Source organism: Ambystoma mexicanum, chromosome 5q, assembly GCF_040938575.1.
Source record: "Ambystoma mexicanum isolate Mex_15411 chromosome 5q, UKY_AmexF1_1, whole genome shotgun sequence".
Classification (NCBI taxonomy): Eukaryota; Metazoa; Chordata; class Amphibia; order Caudata; family Ambystomatidae; genus Ambystoma; species Ambystoma mexicanum.
This window is the reverse complement of record NC_090933.1, coordinates 1,259,541,386-1,259,563,258: the sequence shown is the minus strand read 5'-3', so window position 1 is coordinate 1,259,563,258 and position 21,873 is coordinate 1,259,541,386. Positions and strand designations below refer to the sequence as shown.

At 47.9% G+C, this 21,873-nt stretch overlaps 1 protein-coding gene across 2 annotated transcripts in view; it reads right to left on the bottom strand.

Moving 5' to 3' along the window:
• The window catches only part of ARHGAP39 (Rho GTPase activating protein 39), a 1,402,702-nt gene that overhangs the window by 535,349 nt on the left and 845,480 nt on the right, over window positions 1-21,873 (bottom strand). For both annotated transcript variants that reach the window (XM_069621770.1, XM_069621771.1), the window contains exon 4: window positions 1,425-1,980. In XM_069621770.1, the coding sequence (XP_069477871.1) occupies window positions 1,425-1,980 (556 nt within the window). The remainder of the gene's footprint in view (window positions 1-1,424; window positions 1,981-21,873) is intronic.

Here is a 21,873-nt window from a genome sequence, read left to right as displayed (position 1 = left end):
GCAAGAAAGAGAGGAAGGACAACATTTTTGAAAACATTTTTTGGATGCTTTTTACAAAGTGCTCCGGTCCCATCCCACAGGACGGAGAGATGTCCCATAAGTATGGAGGAAAGGGGACGGGACGTAGGAGTATGAGGCATCCTTGAGGCCCAGGGGCATCAACCAATGCTGTTTTTCCATTTCAAAGGTGCTCTTGCATAGAAAAAAACTAAACATAACAGTGCGTCATCACAGAGCCGACGTGTCTTGGCTCTCGCGTTGGGAGTTGATAAATATGAGCAGTTTGAAATAGATGGACCACAAAAGGATCTTTAAACTACGTCAGTTGTCATTTATAGCGTTAATGCATCTTATAGAATCAAATGACTGACGCTGGTTCGTGCCCTGGTGACCCTACTGGCTCTTGAACAAATTTCCGTAACAGAAAACAATCTTGCGTTATCAAGGTATTGTTGGGAGCATCGTGAATTGGGCTTGCGTGACTCATCGCATTATGAAAGGCTTAAGCATGAAAAGGCTCTTCTTGGAATACAGTGGTCTGCCTGGATGAAGCGAGCCGCACTGAAAAGATTCAAGGCGTTCTCTCTGAAAGTAGGACATTATAATTAGAGCAAACGGCTTTGAAGATCTGCTCACCCAACTCCAACACATACTGACTGCGACAGAGGGTTCTTCATCACAGCCCACGTTCAGCATGGAAATTGCGCAATGGTATCCGGGAGGGAAAGATGCGCTAGTTTGTGGAACCCAGAGAGGCCATTCTCTGGCACTGTTTGAGGATCTCTAACACATCAGTAACCCAACACAGCGGTAGAAATGCTCAAGAGATGTCCAGATGGACAGCGATTCCCCAAGTAAGAGAGGAATGAGATGGGGAAGGGGGAATGTGTGTTTGACGTGTGTGCCAGTCTTGTGTGTACACCCGGAGCAGATCAAGAGTACATATAGCCTTGTAAGATCAAGGGCTTTCTCATGAAGATGACCACTGTCCTCAGGCTGATCTAGGGCTCATTTGTCCTCCAACTTATCTTAATGCTCAATATCACTAATCCGTGAGAAGCCAGAGCCTGGCCGAAGAAGACTCAAGAATTGGAAAGAGTTCCCTGCATGGCCATGTAGCAGTAACCTTCAACCAGAGTGGCAGTGATACGTTTTATACTCCTGTTCATGGCCTGCCATCCTAAACATTGTGGGCTTTCCTATAATATATTTAGTTAAGTGATGGATAGAACTTGGTGCATCTGCACAATTTCAATTCACACCAGTCGTACAATTGAGCTGTCTATACCAGAAATTTCTCCTACTTCACCTGGCTCTGTGTTCATTGACCTATTGCAGAAAATCTAACACAGCCTTAGCCATTGAGTGAACTGGTTTAAAGGAGGAGGTAGATGTCTTCAAGAGACAGTGGCTCTGCATCTTACCTTTGGTGTCGTTCACTGGATCCATGTGGCGATAGATATATCCCTCCAGGTAGGAGTGAAATTTGGGAGTGGGTGGAAAGAAGGCCAGACAGATCGCCATGAGCTCCCAGCCCCTTGCCAGGCTGTCGTAGCGAAAGTTTTCTGTGGTTTGCCGACAGAGCTGGATGTAGAGCTCGTCTCTCAAGCCTTGCATGCTCCATCCTTTGGTGGCAATCTCCAGCGCCACATTGAGTTGGTCGGTCTTGGCCCGCCGGTCGCCCATGTACATCTGGATGAGTTTGAAGATGTCGCAGGCCTCCTTCTTGACGTTCCGATCGTTGGTCATGATCATTGGCTTCTTGATGGATTCGCTGCTCCAGGCCAGCATGTTGGCGATCGACACCTTCCGCCGAAAGAGACCTTGGGTGTGTTTGTTGAAGTGCTTGGAGGCCCAGTTCTCGATGTCTGTCTCGGAGGAAGGCTTCCGCAGCGTGAATGTGGGGAAGACGCAGCTAGAGCTGGGCATCCTGTTGTGGCGACTGTTCTCAAATTGGGCACATGCCCCAAGGTCTTCCGACTGAAAAACAGGAGGAAAATAAGTATTACAACAACGTGCATTTTGGAGTCAAAAACAGCTGTAGAGTTTTTAAGGTTGCAGTAGAAGACTTATTTTTAAGCAAAAAACATGGACGTATGGGCATTGTTGCACAGATTAATCACGCACCTTGCAACAACATCTGTGCTAAAGACCACAGACAATACAGCAAATGCAAAATACAATTGCACAAGGGGGCTGAAAGGCCACTAAGACCACGCCTGATTGCAGAGGATTATTGGTACCCAGCTGCTGAAGTGCAGTAGATAGCCAAATGCTAATAAGTATATCAACTTAAACACCAAGTCTACCCAAAACAGGTGCACAGATATGCAAGTAATTAACATTGCATTTTATTCTACTCGGTTTCAATACACAATTGGAAGATTCACAAAATACATGATCATAAGTGATATTAGTAATAAGGTGAAAGTTGTGAGAAAACAGCACTGTCAACTATATGGCCATCTGTGTCGCCCTACGGGCTTTCCCATTTGGGCTTCTTCAAGGCAATATTGCAATAATTAGATATCTAACATGAACGCAGTCAATTCAAAATAAAATATGATTTATTGGATTTAACTTGTGGTTTGACCTTTTCGTGGATATATTTCAAACTGCCGCCAAGTCAGGTCTGCTTATACAGTTGCCCTACAGAAATCTGCCTTTCTTAATTTTCATTATATGGAAGGTTAGTACCCTAACGTTGGGCAACTATTGCACTTTGTGCCACTATTGCACAGCAAATCGTTGTGCTCTCAATAATCAGCATGTGGTGTCTATGTTGTATCATAGTCCCATTGCATCTATGAATCCACAATGCGCACCTAGCTGCCATGTGGGGGTTCCGAACACGGCTGCCGCGGCTCGGTCGAGAGCACAGCAATTTGATGTGCAATAGTGGCACAACGTGCAATAGTGGCACAACATCATGGGACTAACCCTACGTATAACGAAAATTAATTATTCTGAAAGCGGTCCTTATGTAATTCTGTCTTATGCAACGCCACAGTTGCCATTTCCAAGGCCTCTTGGCTATATACTTTGTACTTTTATAAAGAAAAGGCCATGCCCTTGACATTATCACAATAACGAGAGCTAGCTCTGCTGCATCATACATTGGCAAAGGTAAGAAAGCCAGCACGAATGGATAAAGGCATAAGACTTGGCTGCTGTAGGGTGAAAACATTTCCTGCACCAAGACATACTTGGGTAGATGGGGGATATTTCAAGCGGTGAGCAGGGGTGGAGAGAGGGCACAGGAGAGGTAGATGAATGGGTATGGATGAAAGGATTCATGAATGAGAGCGAGCAAGGATGTGTGGACGAATGAATATTGGAACTGAGGAATGATTAAGGGTGTGTTGTTCCAGAAGGGAATAGTTTCTTACCTGTAACTCCATTTCTCCAGCATTGGTATCTTTCATGGATTCACATGCTTTGAATATTCCCCGTCGTCAGGCTGGGAATCCCCGGTACATTATATAGACCCTTTCCCGTAGGAAAACTTTTTCGACGCTTATGCGTCCTATCCACCTCGTTTTGTATCATGCGTGCCCGTGCCGTCAGGACGTCATGATATAAATACAGGCCCCGCCCCCGCGCTCCCTCAGATTTCGGCCCCCAAAGTAGTGGGGGAACCGGTTTGCATGATCAGGGGAGGCAGGTGGGCGCATGTGAATCCATGAAAGATACCAATGCTGGAGAAATGGAGTTACAGGTAAGAAACTATTCCCTTCTCCAGCATTGGATCTTTCATGGATTCACATGCTTTGAATAGATTACATAGCAGTACTACCCCCAAGAGGAGGTGTGCATGCAAACCCCTATACATTCTTCGCAAAAGGCCGTTCCCTAAGATTATGTATACATCAGTAATAGTTTACATAGGGAAAAAACGGACCACATACAGTCATAAATTCCACAGGATGCCACCCCGCAGCCGGGGCTTACCTTACTGGAATAGGTGTCGAAGCACCGCCTGTCCCATCCGGGTGTCTTCGGCATGTTGCTGCGACAGGCAGTAATGGCGGGTAAAGGTGTGTGTAGTCGCCCAGGTAGCCGCCATGCAGATGTCCCCTAGAGGGACTCCGGCCCACAGTGCCGTCGACGATGCCGCTGCTCTAGTTGAATGAGCTCTTGGCCGTCGTAGAAGAGGCTTCCCTGCCTTGGAATGGCAGTACGAGATGGTAGATGACACCCATCTTGAAAGTCCTTGCTTTGAAATGGCTTTTCCTCTAGCACCCAACCCATAGGCCACAAACAGCTGTCTCGTTTCTCTGAACGGTTGCGTACGATGAAGATAAAACTTGAGAGCCCTTTTTACATCCAATGTGTGTAGCATGCGCTCCGCTCCCGAGCATGGCTCCGGAAAAAACGTAGGCAACACGATAGAAGAGTGTTTATGAAACACCGAAGGAGCTTTTGGTATGAACTGTGGGTTAGTGGCTAGGACTACCTTGGTCTTGAAAAATCGTAAGTATGGTGGGTCCACCATTAGAGCCTGAACTTCTGAGATACGTCGGGCTGAAGTGATGGCCACCAGGAAGGCCAATTTCCACGACAGAAACTTCAGAGACGATGATGACATTGGCTCAAACGGAGGTTTCATAAGAGACGTTAAGATCAGATTGAGGCTCCACTCCGGTGGAAATTTCTTCTCTGGAGGGAAACTCCGAAAGAGGCCTTTAAGGAAGTGCTTAATCAGGCGGTCGCTGAACAATGGTGCCGAGTGCCGTCGACGAGTAAACCTGGAAATGGCTGCTAGGTGTACTTTTATTGACGACACCGACAGGCCCATTTGAGCTAATAACAGCAAGTATGGAAGGAGCTGTTCCGGCCTAATCGATTGCGGGGCCAAACCTGGTTGATCCTCACACCATTGACAGAACCTTTTCCATTTGTACGCGTATGAGGCGTTTGTGGAAGGTGCTCTTGCCGCTTGCAGGATACGTCGACAGTCCTCCGGAATCGTTAGCCGACCAAATTCGGCGAAGTCAGGAGCCAGGCCGTCAACTTGAGGCTGTCCGGGTCGTGATGCCAAACGACACCCTCCTGTCGAGACAGAAGGTCGGGGGTCTTCTGGAATCTCATCGGTTCCGCCGCCGCTAAGTGTAGTAGGTCTGAAAACCACACTTGTCTGGCCCAGTATGGGGCCACCAGAATTACCCGACATGGGTACCTGAGGATCCATTGCAACGTCCTCCTGACAAGGGGAAAAGGAGGAAATGCGTACAGGAATTTGTTCGTCCATGGGAATGAGAACGCATCCCCCAGTGAGCCCTGCTGAGGCCATCTGCTTGCGTACTGATGGCATTTCTTGTTGTTCTTCGTTGCAAACAGGTCTATGGAAGGGTGTCCCCATTCCTTGAATACTTGTTGAAGTTGTTGGTCGTTCAGCACCCATTCGTGAACTTCGTTCATTTCTCTGCTGAGGGCATCGGCTTCCACGTTTTTCACTCCTGGTAGGTGAAATGCTAAGATTTGTATGTTGTGTTGAAGGGCCCAATGCCAGATTTTCTGTGCCTCTGTCGATAGGGACCTGGAACGTGTCCCTCCTTGTTTCCTCAAGTAGAACATCGTAGTGGTGTTGTCCGTCATGACACGCACCACCGAGTCCCTCAGTTGCGGAAGAAAAGACTTCAGAGCCCATCGCACTGCTCTCAGTTCTAGCAGGTTGATATGCAGGGAGGACTCCTGCAAAGACCACTGGCCTTGTACCTGTAACATATCCAGATGAGCTCCCCATCCGCTCAGCGATGCATCCGTCACCACCGTCTTTTGGAACTCTGGTTCCAGTAGAGGCATCCCTCTCGTTAGGTGAGTAGACACTTTCCACCAGCCGAGTGCTTGAACTAGTTGTTCGTCGACGACCAGTCTGTCGGACCAGCGACCTCTGCTCTGTGCCCAACGGTCCGCTAGAAATTCCTGGCAAGGCCTCATAAACAGACGGCAGTTGTTTATTAACGGAATGCAGGACGACATGGTCCCTAGCAGGGACATGTACTTGCGCACAGAGACTCTGGTACCGCCGCTCCATTCCGACGCCTTGTTTTGAAGTTTCTGAATTCTTTCGCTGGATGGTTTCACCAGGCTTGTGTGCGTATGAAACTCCGCTCCTAGAAAGACCAAGGTCCTCGAAGGCTCTACTGAGGACTTGTTGAAGTTTATTGCGAAGCCCAGTTCCTGTAAGATGGACATTGTGGCTCGTAGACTGTCTCGTGTTTGTTCCTTGGATGACCCTCTGATTAGCCAGTCGTCTAGATATGGATAGACATGATGACCATCCTTCCTTAAATGGGCCGCTATAGGGGCCAAGCACTTGGTGAACGTCCTGGGGGAGGACTTGAGCCCGAACGGGAGGACCTTGAACTGAAAATGCTTTCTCCCGACGACGAATCTTAAATATCTCCTGTGTCGTGGGCGTATTGGGATGTGAAAATAAGCATCCTGAAGGTCTAGTGAAGAGAGATAGTCCATGGGTTGCACCGATCTGATAACCTCTTGGAGTTTTAGCATTTTGAATTTTTGGCTCTTTAGCCACTTGTTGAGTACCCTCAGGTCGAGAATGGGCCTCCATTTGCCGTTTGGCTTTTTGACAACAAAGAACCTGGAATAAACTCCTTGGCCTTCCTGTGCCACAGGAACTCTCTCTACCGCCCCTTTTCGCAACATAAGCTCCACCTCTTGTCGTAGGATTTGGAGGTGGGGCTGTGTCGAGAATAAAGGAGGAAGACGCGGAGGCTTGTCTTTGAATTGCAGCGCATGACCCATGCGAATCGTGTCTAGGACCCATCGATCTTTGGTGATGCATTTCCATCGGTCGAAGTGATGAGAGACTCGACCCCCCAGGACGTTCCGAAGGCCGTCATTGGTTGCTGGTTTGCTTGTTCTTCGTTGACGACGGACCTGAGCCTCGCCGCCTGGAGGCTTGATAGTCCCTGCTTCCACGTGCCGACTGGGACGCTCGTCTGAACCCTTGTGAAGAGTACGAGGGCCTGTTAAATCCACGGTCCCTCGAGGCTCCAAAGCGGGAGTTTCCAGAAGCACCTCTGAAAGGGCGAAAAGAGCGAAAATTTCTACCCGTTTGAAGGGCGCCGAGGGACCTAGCAGTATCCGTGTCTTCTTTCATCCCTTTCAGCGCTTCATCAACCTTTTCGCCAAACAGGTGCTCCCCTTCGCATGGCATGTCCAGGACTTTGTACTGTACTTCAGGACGGAAAGTAGTACATTTGAGCCACGCTTGTCGACGAAGCACTACTCCATGGTTGATTTGTTTGAAACCAGACTCTGCTAGGTCCACTGCGATATTAATAGCGTGGTTCGAGGCCTCCTCGCCGTCCCGCACCAGTAACATAGCTGCTTTTCGGTGTTCGTCTGGCAGGTGTTCTAGGATAGGGGCTAATTTGTGCCACATTTCCCTATCATATCGTGACACGATCGCTAAGGAATTGGCTGCTCTTACTGTCGTCGCTCCGACCGAGAGCACCTTCTTTCCAAATGCGTCCTGCCTCCTAGCCTCGCTTTCCGGTGGCGTTGAACATTTTTGCTGGACCCTGGCCTTCCTAGCTGCTGCCGCCGACACCACCGAGTCAGACAAAGGCTGTGATGTTAGACATTTTGGAGTGGACTCCGGAGCTTTAAACTTTTTCTCGATCCGTCCCTTTATGGCTGGTTCCGAGAACGGATGGCGCATCGTTTTGAGACCTTCTTGCCACACGTGGTCAAGGATTGGGATGGCAAATACCGATTTTCTCCTTTGACCCATATGGTCAAAAAGGAAACAGTCTTTCCTCTGCTCCTCAGGAATCAAGCCGAATTCGGAACACGCTTTCCCCATCATTGCATGGAAGGCTCCCACATCATCAGGGGGAGATGGCTGTGTCTGGCTCCTCGTAGACTCCAATTCTACATCCGAATTCCATGTCGGGTCCCTCGACGGTGACAGGGAGATGTCTGACCCAGAGTCATCATGTATAGAGTCGGACTCCGACAACTCACCCTCCTCCTGAGCTCGAGGACGATCTTTTACCGCCTGGGGAGCCGATGGGTGATTCGTCGACGAGCGAGCCGTACAAGTTTGCTCGTCGACGGAAGGTACAGACAGAAGTGACGATGACGTCCCAGGTTGAGGGAACTGGGTATCCAGCCGCTGTAGTAGCTTCTGAAGAGTATTAAGCACATCCAGAGACAAAACTGTCTGGGGGTTCAGCAACGTGGATGATATAGGTACCATACCCCCGCTCGCACTCGTCGCCGTCGTCGTCGACGTGGAAGGCCGTAAGCCTAAATCCAATGGCTGCAGAACCATGTCACCTTCCCCTTCCGCCGAGCAGGCCGTGTCTGGCTGCAGTAAGACCTCAGGGGGGATCGGGTCATAGACCTCAGGCAGCCAAGCCATAGACTGAGTTTCCGTCGACGAAGGAATCCCAACCGCTGCTGCTTGAACGGTAATAGGCATCGTCAATGACACCGAGGTCGACGAGGAAGTCGTCGTCGTCGAGCCTTTAGACTTCGTTGTCGATTTTGATGCCGACTTCCCGGCTGAAGCTTCTCGACTCACGGAAGACCTGGGACGGTCCCCTGAGGAGGATTTAGACAGCGCCAGCCTCTCCGTCTTAGATGATGAGGAGGAGGAGGGCTTTTTATGAGATGAGGAGGATCCAGCATGTTTCCCCTTATGCTTGTCCTCAGGGCGAATTTCTGCTGGCCGCACCTTCTTCGATGGAGGCTCCGACTTGCTCCTGGAGGCCGTGGAGCCAACTTCCGAAGCCGGGTAGGCACCCGCTCCGTCATTAAGCCAGTCGACCAGCCTTCTTTTACGGTCCTTAAGGGTTTTTTGGGAGAAACCCTGGCATATCTCACATGTATCCGCCGTGTGGTGCGGGTGGAGACAGTAGATACAGTCCATGTGGCCGTCTCCTTCATAAACCTTTTTGAGGCCACAGGTTGCACATGGGCGAAATAACGCCTTTCCAGACATAATTCTCCAGATTTGAACTTCGCTTACGCGAAACAGACAAAAAAACAATCTAGTTATCACTAGTAGTAACACGAAGATCCCACTGCTTTGAAAGACGGTTGAAATCTGAGGGAGCGCGGGGGCGGGGCCTGTATTTATATCATGACGTCCTGACGGCACGGGCACGCATGATACAAAACGAGGTGGATAGGACGCATAAGCGTCGAAAAAGTTTTCCTACGGGAAAGGGTCTATATAATGTACCGGGGATTCCCAGCCTGACGACGGGGAATATTCAAAGCATGTGAATCCATGAAAGATCCAATGCTGGAGAAATGAATGAAAGAATTTGAACGCGGTGAGAGGGTCAGGATGCATGGAGGATGAGGGAAAGTAGTAAATGCAAACATGAATGAAGACACATGCCCCCGAGTAGTGTGCCATTATGCCCTCACTTGGTCATATGATCTGTTTCTGGCTTCCTGATTGGCTGAAAAGTGAACATTCCGCATGTACCCAATTGTCATCTCATGAAAGGAGACTAATGGAATAATTCGTGTTTGGCGCTGCATGCTTTGGGTTCTGCGTTAAATACTTTGATGGTTCTGAGTATTCAGCCCTACCAAGCAGGACTACCTTCCAGTTTTGCCACCAGCGGAACGAGGTGCCACAGCCCAATCGCACCAGACGTCCATGAAGTAGGGGAAATAATGACTTGGCTACAGTCTCGCCTTAGCTGGTCCCAGGAATGTCTTCCATGGCTTCAGTGATTGCTCAGCTGAAGCAGGCAGGGCAAGGGGGCCGTGTGTTACTCCACATATTTGAGTAAGGGGGAGATGGGCCCAAAAGCACAGGAACGGATCATTGTCAAGCCTGCCACTGGGCAGAGGAACTATGCCCTCTCTCAATGCTTTTACCACCGCCACCATTTATTCGGCAGGACTTCCATAGCAATATGCTTCACATCGCCACTTAAGATGAAAGCCCCTTCAATAGCAATGGGAACTAATCACTGCTGAATGCTGCCGGCAGCCATCTTTGGTCAGTCTCATGACGTAGCTGGACAGAGACAAGAGAGCAACTGATGTATGCAGGGAGAAAGACGCTGCCCTGCTGTCAGCAGAGCAACCATAAAAAAAACTGCAGCGCTTACTGTTGGGGAGGAAGAACTGGAGAGAAACGCCCTGGAGGAGCTTCTAACAGCATGGGAAAACTAGAGCCGAGACTTTGGGTCTACAGGGCTGGATAAGGTGCCCGCCTGACTAATCGGGACAGTCCCTAACAGAACAAAGGGACAAAGGGGACTTCTGAAGCAATATGAGACAATGAGCATTGTCTCGGGAGGATAGCTCAGGGGCAAGGTGCTTGCCTTGGAAGCAAGACAACACGGATCAACACAGGTTCAATCCCCGGGTCCACGCTTAGAAACCTCTGGGCATTAAGCGCGTGGGTCTGCGCTTAGAAACCTCTGGGTATTAAGCGCTTAGAAATAACCTACCATATCATACCATATGTCAGCCTTGCAAGCTAGTTCTCACTCACAGAGCCGAGGCTACCAGAGTCACTCTCCTTCTTGGAGCTAAACTTCAAGGGATCAATACAACCCGACTCACATCTGCATGCATTGCTTCGGAAGGCTACTGATATATCTGGTCCACCTTGCTGTCAGAACATGCCTTTTTCAAAAGGAACTCATTCTGTATATGTGTAGGATTTCCTGAGAGAGCCTCTTCACTGTGACCGTGTGGGTGACAGCAAGCTTTTCTTACCTTTTTCAATTACTTATTTTCCCTGAGCTCAGAATATTTTACTGCGGCCTTTACTTGCCAGTGCTCATTATGTATCATAGTGTGGGCCTGAGAAACTGACACCACACAGGGCACTATTCAATTTCAAGAAACACCATGCAATAGCCTCATGCTTGGCCACCTTGCAAGGCCAGGCTAGGAGCTCTCAAAACACAACAGAGATGTTAACAGTCTCATTTGATATACACACACATTGCACATACTTATTTCCCAACTAACACACCTGGGCTACATGGCACGCTAGCACCATGGAATGGGGCACTGGCCAATCAAGATGCTCAGAACGTGGGCTGTAATGTCAGGTACAAGAAACAGTCAACACCGATTTATTCAAAACCTGCCTCCTCGCCTCTTAGTTACCGTCTTAGCTTACCTTTCATCTGCCTTATGGCTAGCATTTTTCCTTCACCTCTAACCTCCCTCTCTCCCTCACTTCCTCTGCCCCCACTCTAGCACTTCACCCATCATGGTCCCATCCCTAACACAGCTGGCTATACCACCTACCTGCTCCTAATAATGTCTAATGTTGGTTGTCCTTTATCTATGTATTCATTGAGAAACCTGACAGTATTCTCCCACCTACTCCCCCGGGATCTTCCATTCAGGTGGCCAGGGAAAGGCCATCACTTTTGGATCCCGACCCTGAAGGTGGACAAGCAAGGGAGGATCACCTGACTGGAGGGTCGCAGGGAATTTCCTATTATACACCAATCCACTCTTCCTCAGTCCTAATGTGTTCTTTTAAATCAAACCCCATCTCCCCTTCCTCATTTCCAACAAGTACTTGGACGAGGAAGAGCGACCGAGAATAATGAAGATGACGCATAGCAACAAAAGAGTAATACCAAGGAAGGCCTACCATCCAACATCTTTGAAGTGTCCCACTAATAGAGTCAAGCATGGTCAGGCACGTTTTCCCAAGTTTGCACACCTGACTCCCATTAACTCTCACCTATTGTATATAAAGGGTGATTCTGCCAGGTTGATTGAGCGAGCTGGGGTTGCTGGATGGAACCAGTAGGCCAAGGAGCAGAAGGCTGCCAGGAGAGGAGCCTGGACGAACCAGTGGTGTGCGGGACACAGAGATGCTGGCCCGGTGTGTGTGTAGGGCTGCAGCGTGGTGAGAGAGCCGTGTCTCCAGGGGATCTGAGGGGCAGGTGGTGACTGAGAGGCTACTGTGGATGAGTTTCGTGAAGCAGAGAGAGAAACTCAGTAGCGTGCGGCTGCACAGAGCGGGAGCAAAAGCGTTATTAAAGGAAGAGCCCGGTGAGCGACAGCAGGAAGAAAGCTAAGAAAAGCAAAAAAAGGTAACGGCAAAGCAAAGCAACAGCCGGAACGCGGCTAGAGAAAGAAAGCAGAATGTGAGGAAAGGGTAAGCTAGATGTGCAGATGGAAAGAAAGACCGAACAAGTGTGCCGGTCCTCGAAAGCAGCTAAGAAGGGGTGCGAGTGACCCAAAAATAAAGAACGGGGCACAGGCGTCCTTAAACAGAGAGAGACAGTGAGAAGGAAAATAGACACTCATGAGAGGGTGAAAGCAACCCGAAACTGAGAAAAGGGTGCAAGCGACACAAAGGAAACAGAGGGTGCCAGAGAGCACAGTGAAGAAAAGAAGGTGCAAGAGAGCAGTGAAAAAGTAAAGAGAAGGGTGCAAAAGGCACTGAAAGGTGGAAGGAAGGTGCAAGACTGCACAACAGGAAAATAAGGTATGCTGAGCACACAATAAAGGAGAAAATAACAGAGTGAAAGAGGCACAGAAGAGGAGCAGGTGCTGCTGAACAAGGAGAGGGTGGCTAGAGGTCAGAGTGGTCACGCCTGGGAGGAGCAAAGAACCCGGCGTTCTCAAAAGTCTCTGATACTACCCCCATGAAAGCACTGTACAGTGGAAGGTACATCCTGACAAGAGGACCCTTTTGTTTGTTTGGAACCAGATGAGCCTGGGCTTGGGGAAGGGAACCAAAAGAGGCTCACTAAAGACACTGCTGAACTTTGTGAAGAGAGGCTAAGACTTGGGGAAGGGAACCCTTAGCGGCCTAAAAGGAACAGTGTCTTTTTGTGGTTTGGAACAGGAAGGACTGAAGCTTGGGGAAGGGGACCCCAAGGGACCCAGAGACCTTGTGAACTATATTGGTTTGCTGCAAAAGCACATCATGGAAGGTTCCAAGGACGACCCTTTTGTGTCTAGCTATTTTGAACTGGCAGAATTACACCTATTGGTAAATCTACTTGAAACCAACTGTGGGTTACATTTTCTTTGAATCACCATGTTTCCCTTAAGAAGGTCCCCTATCACGTTTGGTCAAAAAGTGAGGGCAAGCATAGGTTTGGACGCAGACAAACTTTGGTTTTGGATTTACGGACATCGACAGCCCTTAGAAACATCAATTGAGGCAACAACCCCCAAAGTTAGGGCCAGACAGGCATTACACCAACCCCACAAAGTTTGATCATAAAGGTTTTCAAACTGTTACTTTTGAGTCTGTGTCTCTTGGTACCATGCCTGTCATATAGTCCACTTATGTATTGTCCCCGGTGACGCTTCCATTTACTCTCATCCACAATCCGGTCATACTGTCCCTCAAACCCACCCCAATGTAAGAAGCTCATTGCTTATCACCAAACCCGATTTCGCATCTATGGTATGCTCTTTTGTGATCTAAAGAAATAAACTATGTGTTGTAAGGTTACAGTTCCCCCCCCTTGTAACCATATAATGTAATGCCTGCAACCCCTACTGATGTCCAGCCATCCAAGCGAGGTGCACACTCAATGAAGGAACATCGATCCTAAAGAAGAATGAAGATGGGAGAGTTCATCCTTTAAGGCATATTGAATGCGACAATCAATAGGTGAGCCTAAACACAGCCGGGGCACATACACCACCAAAGTGGAAGATTCCTATCAAATCAATGACTGTGAGCCAAGGCCCCAGTGACGCATGTACTCAGATCTTAGCCTCATTCATCCTGTTGCAGTGAATTCAATATTCTAAAGTCAACTGGGGGCCATTTTGGACCTACACCTGGAGGAAGCAAAGTAAGAGTGCACCTTTAGTGGAGTAAATCCAGCATGACGGAGTGGCAGGCGGTTAGGGTAGGACACAAACATCTTATGTTAGCTTTTAGAGATTTATGCAGCGCACCGCTACCATTTTCATGGACTCCAGGGGCTATGGCGGATCTGAAAAGCAAGGAGGCTTGGGAGGGCTTAGTTAGTGGGATTGAGAGGGAAGACATGTGGCACTTGGCGACCTAACATTTCTTAAATCAGTCCATAGCAGGAAAGGGAACGAAGAAACACGGAGCAGCGTGTTTTGTGATGTTGAGACACGCGGCGTACAGAGCGCGCGCTGTCAATTAGTGTTATTAGGAGACAACAAACGAGTCAGGAAAATGTAATTATCTCCTGCACTGACATTATCACAGCAAGGCAGCAGCGGAGGGGGTGGCACTTTGGAATGGCACTCGGCTACAGCTGCCTATTGCTGCCACCGGGACCAAAGCAAACATTTGATGTCACCAGAGGCCAACTGCATTGCGCTGGTCTGTGGAATGGGGCTGTAATTACTGTTTGCAGGGGCACTCTGGCACTGCTCTGCTGCTAACGCCTTAAGGTACCAGGCCCTTGTACCACAGAGTGGTAGAATGGGCAGACTGTGATGCCACCAGCAGCCCGGGCAGTAAGGGACTTCAGCCAAGTTCAAAAACATTTAAAATATTCCCTCCCATGCACACCACTATGAATGCTTCAGGACTCAAACACTGCCAGAAAAAGAAAAAAAACAGGGCCCCAACCATTATATACCATGCGATGTATTTTTGCGAATGATGCAATGTATATGACTGTACTCACCACCACACATTACACACAATTGTCACATGATACACTAATGCATTCATGTCACCTGGTAATGACCAAACCCTCATCGTCATTCATTGGTGATCACAGTCCATCGCCATTCACGACACCACAATGGAACAATGTACAGTACACCGATTGTTTTTAATCCCAGCCTTGATAAAGACCTTCATGGTTGAAAACACGCGATCAGGCACTCTGTATGCGATCAGGCACTCTGTATGCGATCAGGCACTCTGTATGCGATCAGGCACTCTGTATGCGATCAGGCACTCTGTATGCGATCAGGCACTCTGTATGCGATCAGGCACTTTGTATGCGATCAGGCACTCTGTATGCGATCAGGCACTCTGTATGCGATCAGGCACTCTGTATGCGATCAGGCACTCTGTATGCGATCAGGCACTCTGTATGCTAACAGACCTGGGCACTTTATATGCCAACAAAGCAACACTCTAAATTCCGAACAGATGTGACAATACTTTTTATTTTCTCGCTTCATACACACAACCTAACAGGTCACGCTACCCAAGGTCCAGCGCCTGAGTGTACGTGGTTCTTTCCAACCCCTTCTCACACTACAATGCGGGACAAAAGACCATTGTCCCCTGCGAACTCAACAACCGGCAGCAGGATCTACACCCGATATACACCATGATTAGCACAGTGATCTATTTTTCCTAATGTTCTGACCCTCACTTTGAAACAAAAAAACTAAGCATTGACAATGCCAACAGCTTTGGCTATTGTGTAGTCCCAGAAAGGCCTTTGCCAAGCACTGCTGTAATGAAACTAACTGGCCATTAATGGTAGCAGCTGAAAAACGATGCAAGTACCTGTGCATATAATAGTAGTGTGAGGCAAATGCCCATCTAATACCTATACACAAGCCGAAACTGATGTCTTATAGGGGGCACTAACACATCACCTAATAGCCAAACTGAAAAGGAGGTGACTTTTGCCCCAATTTCCAACACTGCTGTGTCAGCAATAAATGCACTGATGTTCTCTCTCAAACACTTTACTCTGAATCAGACAGCAGCCTACGCAGGACATGGTAAAAACAACAATAACAGAATCATTTATGTTATATAGCGCTCCTTACCCTGCTTAAATAAACTGCTGTTAATATTAGCCATTTTAATGGCACACGTTTTCTCATCACCTCAGGGTAAGCACAGATCTCGGCAGCAAGCACCCAACACAGTTCTCCGAGTGATTCAGATGCAGATGGCTAGTCTTTACACCGATGATTGTAGGAGGCAGTGCTGCCTTGAGGAAAGGGGGTGAGGGGCATAGTGATAGCATGTACAAAGCAGCCCCAAATCAGCAAGAGACCATCCCTGGAGCCAGGGACGTCATGTCACCAAAATGCCAGGGGTAGCGGAAGTGACATCACTTGACCCTTGACCTCTGATGACATCACAGGAAGTGAGGTCATTTGAGCCCACCCCAAAGTAACATCACAAGAAGTGATGGAACGCGACCATTTACCCCTTGACAAAACAGGAAGTAGCATCACATAGCATTATTTCTAAGTACACTATGAAAAATATGGTTACAATAGCACTGTAATGTGATATACATTTCATACAAGAATGGATCACCATATGTATCGGCAGAAAAAAACATGCTATAACTGCAAACTGCGAAAAGCAAAATACATAGTCCGAAATGGGTGCTTATTCTACTCTAAATGCTTTTTGGAGGATTTTGTCTGCATTGTGAATTTGAGGTGTTTAAGAACTGACTAAATCAGAGACTCACCCCTTAAGTGTGCCTGAAATAAACCTTTAATGAGTCTAGCAATTATTGGATAGAATTCCAGAAAGACAAATTATTTGTTATTCCTATTCTTTCTTAGTTTGGGTCACTGATCAAAGTGTCACACTTGTGGAACCCCGTTTTTTTAAGAAGCCTGAACAAGAAAGCCAGCCACTTATTTTTTTCTTTTTTAGGTTTGCGGGGTAGCGGTTGCAAGTGCGACCCCTGGCGACCCCTAAATGACGTCCCTGTCTGGAGCCTTTGATGCTGCTGGCCTGCCGGGGATACACCCAGCTGTTTAATGGCCAGTACGCCCCTACTGGCGGATGAGACAATCCTCTCTCAATTATAAAGCAGGCGCTACTCATTAACAATCATCAGTTATGGAATCTTATGATGTGTGCATGAATAATGATCTGCTGGTTTGGCTCACCGTAGTCCCTTTTAGTGTTTGCTTGTGTTGTTTGTCCTGTCTTTTCTTGTGTTGTGCGTTTGTGTATTGTTGTTTTCGGGGACACGTGTGTAAAGCGGGGTCGGGATATTCTGTATTATTACAACAATATATTTTGATTTGCGTGCTACGTTCTGCTTTTGCAAGATCGCTCACTGCATTACTTACGTTACCCTTTCTTGTTTTTTGACTTGTATTAAATGGTGTTAACACTGTTGTATACTGCTTGTATTTGATGGATTGAAAATGAAAATTTAAGAAAAAAAAAAAAGAAACCATCAGACCAGATTCTTCTACTTTCGCACCCAAAAGATGCCAGTGTGAAATGCTTTGATAAAGGGGGCGAGAAGGGGGAAAGGTCTTATGCAGTATAACTCTTGATCTGTTGTGCTATTCTGCAAGTCTATGCAAAAAGGACGAGCATACTCGCCCTCGGCACTTAAGGGGTTAAAGATTTCTGGTATTAACCACCGTTTGAGCCTGGTCTCCAAGCTCCTCTGTGACAGCTGGATGAAAAGCCACTCCAATGGTTGAACATATTGGAGAGATGTCCATTTTTGGTGAAAAGTATCGCCTTATATGCGATGTGGAAGCGAGAGTATGACGTGCCTTTAGCACGGATACTAAAGAGGGGTCTCCCGTGTGAATGTCATCTTGAACGTGGACCTTCATTTTGGGATGCAAACCGTTTCTAAAGTGTTCTGAACATAGAGGACCTCAGGAAGTGCAGACAGAGCCGTACTTGAAGGATGTCTCCTTCACTCCCTGTATGCCATGCACCCCAAACAAAGGCACCTGCCCTCGCACCCCTAAGCACCCCCTTTGCATATATGCTCGGTTCCAGTGCTGGTCATTGGGCCGGCTCTCGGCGGATCCGAGATCCGGCACCAGATATGGAGCCGGATCTCGGGATCAGGCCACAGTCAGCCACCGAAAACCATGAACAGCAGTGGAATACATAAAAAAGAACCAGTGCCAAAGCCTGCGGTTAAAGGCAATGCTGCCGGCGCGGCCGTTTTTTTTCTTCTTTTTTGAATGTATTCCAGCATTGCTGGATGTCCACTACGTGCCCTGCCCCCTCTAGACCACGCACCCCTCCCCGCCCTTTTGTTGTGGGATCCCCCACCATATTTTTTCCATTTCCACCACTGCTCGGTTCATCAGAGAAACGCTGGCTGGAGCAAGAGGCCCCTCTTCCATGAGCACGGAGGAGCCTTTTATATTAATTCCACCTTCCCAATTTGGATTTTGTAACCAAATGGCCATTTTTGGTGCCAAGGGAATTTTGCTCATTATGTATCCCATTGTGTATGGGAGTTTGTGTCTGTGTGCACTGTGACATGTGTTGCAATGTTGGTCTGTCATTATCTGGGTTATGTTGTAAACGCCACCTTTGCCTGAAATGTTAACATAATAACCGGGTGTTAATGTACACCCTCCTTTTACTTTGATGGGAGCAGGGCCTGTTCTTTCCTCCCGCACGACTTTCACCACCCCCTGCAAAGCATCTAACCCTGTTTAAGCCCATTTGTTTAAACGCACTTAACACCCAGAGGTTTCTGAGCGCGAACCCGGGGATCGAACCTGTGTGCCTCTGTGTCGTCTTGCTTCCAAGGCGAGCACGTTGCCGCTGAGCTATCCTCCCTATCACTCCACCATCCCAATCTCGACTTCGTAAACGAATAGCAGTTTTTGTTCATTTTGTTTTTATGTATTTCATCTTTTTCTGGACATGATACTGGTTTTGTTAACGAACACGTACGTAAGTCGTTTCACATCAACATCTTGTCCCTTTGTACAAGGCTGACAAGGTCTGTGAGGCATTAACCTACTCCCCTCTTGAAAAGGGCTATATTGCCCAAAGAATACGTGCAAATGCAAGCTGGCAAGCGGACTCTCCTGCTGAACCTCTAACAGAGCTCGGTAATGGCAACCCAGGCGGAGAAGGGCAGGCATGGCTGGGTTATGCAGATTAACTCCCAGAACAGCCCACCCTCAGAACACGAGGAATCAGCCCTTCACATCACTATAACCATTCCCATAAAGCTCCCAGCAGCCATCAAGAACACCCATACACATTCCGGCACAGGGCATTGCCCTCAGAGAAGTCACAGATAAAAACCCACTCTCAAGGTGCCTGTAATTCCTCCCAGAACCTGGCCACTGGCGGCCATTTGCGGCACAGACAGTAAGCAGAAGAGCGGGTGCTCTCCTGTTCCCTTGTGCATTGAGTGAACACAAGCAAGCGGTGCACACAGGTTCAAAGTCTATCGCTGAACAAAAGGCATACTCTGATCGCTAGCACTACCAAAGGAGTGCCACACTGTCACTGCAGACAGGCGTTATAACGCACAACTGACCCCCGCAGAGGGTGGTCCATAAGTCATATTTCCACTGCATCAGCTAGCCTGTTACGTATAATACGTGAGTTCTCTCCAGGGGAGTTGCTAGGTCTGGAAAAGACCCGGGGCTAAGCTGATGTCGGAAAGGTTGGGACTGGGGGCTAGCTAGTCTTTTGGCTGTAGCTCCTGAGATTCTATCCGGGGCTACAACCAAAAGATCAGGGGCTATAGCCCCCTTACCCCCCCCCATAGCAACGCCCCTGGTTCTCTCACAGTCAAACAGTAAAGTCTTCTATTCCGCCCCTATCATACCCGGAAGGCAGCATGCGGCCAAACCGGGATGGCACCCTGGACAATCATCTGCAATCGCTAGTCCTCTTCCCATCTGTGCCCACCACACTTACCTTGCATACAGTCAACCCTAGGCTCAATCACTATGAAGAGTTGGCTGGGCAATCCCAAATACGTCCATCTGCTGTTAGACAGATTATTGGAACTAACAGACAGGCAAGCCTCCATATATCAGTCTCGGGAGAATAGCTCAGGGGGCAACGTGCTCGTCTTGGAAGCAAGGGGACACAGAGCACCACAGGTTCGATCATATCATATTATAAGGGTATGCTGGAGGACAGTTGAAGCCCAATCCCCTGTCTAATTTCAGAACTCCTTGAAGGTACCTTCAGGGGTTGCATGCTCACTCTTAGGAGCATTACCAGTGAACACTTTTCCTGAACATTTACATGGCCTGATCCTTCAGCACTGAGGCCACACTACATTCAAGCTATCATAACCTCTATTCCTTCCTTTCATCCTCACTCTGGACGTTACAAATCTCGCACACTTTTCTCCACTGAACTTTTAACCCTTGTCTCCCATTTGCTTTTCCACTCTGGAGCGCCCTGGCGAGGGTGCAATATGCCACACTTTGGACAAGCCGTGGTGCTGTAAGACCACTACAGTGGTGGCTGGCGTCGTTTAAATCTGACCAACACAGCACAACTGAAAAGTCTCCGACTAACCTTACGGCCCCAGTTAATATAGTGGAATAGGGACGAGCAAGATATAACCAGACCACTGTGAGGTAGGCATGGTATCAAAAGGTAGGCATAAGGAAGCAGGTTTGTAAAACCTTATTAACTTGAAAAAGGGTTGGAGACTTACTAACTGGGCCCATTTCTAAACGGGCCCCATTTCTAAACGGGAGTAGTCTCAAACATTAAACAAAGTCAAAAGGTAGTCACATGTTTGTCAGTCAAAATAATAAAGGTGCTTTTGTCAAACTTATTCTTGCCCTCACTTACTTCTAGAACAATAATGTGTACGGGTTTGTATCAACAATAAAATCGTGAGTCCAAATAATACCAGGATGACACGGGAGCTGTCCCACAACTCCCTTCCCCAAGCTTGAGTAGCTTGGGCTTCAAAAGGTTCCTTGGGTTTAAATAGTTCCCATTGTGAGGAAGACATGGTATCGAGCAGTAGACACAGACACAATGGATACAAGTTTCAAAAACCTTTATTTAATATTTTAGTTGGGTTCGTAGAATTCCTAACTGGTCCTAACTCTAAAATGCGAGTAATCTCGACCATTAAGCAAATAACAAATACGCCTGAGTCAGTCCGGTCAGAATAAAAACGCCTATACTAAGTAAACCTAATCTTGCCCTCCTTCTCAAAATGACAAATGTGTTAAGAGAATACAAACGGAAAATGGTGTCTCAAAAAGAAATATCAGAATGGCTTCAGCATCAACTCACTTCCCCAGGTTCAAACCCACAGGGTCTAGAGCAGAGGTCTTCAAACTGTGGGGCACGGCCCCCCAGGGGGGCGTGGCCGCATCCCAGGGGGGGGGCAGAGCCCAGCATGAAATGTAAAAAAAAAACAAAAACAAAAAATGATTTTTTTATTTTTAGATTGGAGGAAATGGGAAGGGGCAGCTCACCACTGGTCAGACTGGGCCATAAAACGGTCTTAAGCACCAATGAAAAAATGTCCAGCAGTTGCAAATGAATATTCAGTGTTTAGTCACAGACTGTTTGAATAGTACCCAAGGGGTTGTTTTTTGTTCAAATGTAAACAAATGGTGATATTTAAAGAATATTTATTCAGCAACAATGGTCAAAACTACTAGCTGCATAGTGAAATAACTCCTCAAACTGGCCCACATTGGCCAAAAAAGAAGCCAATTTTTACTGGGTTACACTAGCATTTTGCATTTTTGGTACGGTCATCTCCCTATTGCCCTATAGGCCAGTCCAAGCCTGCCGGCTCATCCATAATGGGTGAGGGGGCGTCCACCCACTGGACACCTCACCCATTATGGAGGAGCCGAGGAGCCAGCACAGTGAAACACTAAGCACTCCCTCAGCTGATTTTTCCAGCTGAGGGAGTGCTCCTGGGCTGGCTGAACTGTCAAAGGGAAACTCTGTTTGCCTTTGACAGTTTATTTCCCCAGCCGCACATGATTACTGAGCCATGCAACGCTGGGGGTGTTTTGATTCGCCAGCCTTGCATACCTCATTGGAAATGCTGGCTGGGGCACTGCATGTATGTATGTGCGAGGGGGTGCTCCTGCGCCTCCTCGCACATACGGGCATAGCAACGTGGAGCAGGGCATTTTATCAAACTACGCGAGGTACGTTTATGGTGATTTATTTTTTATTTAAATGTTTATGGATGTGTGTATGCTTGT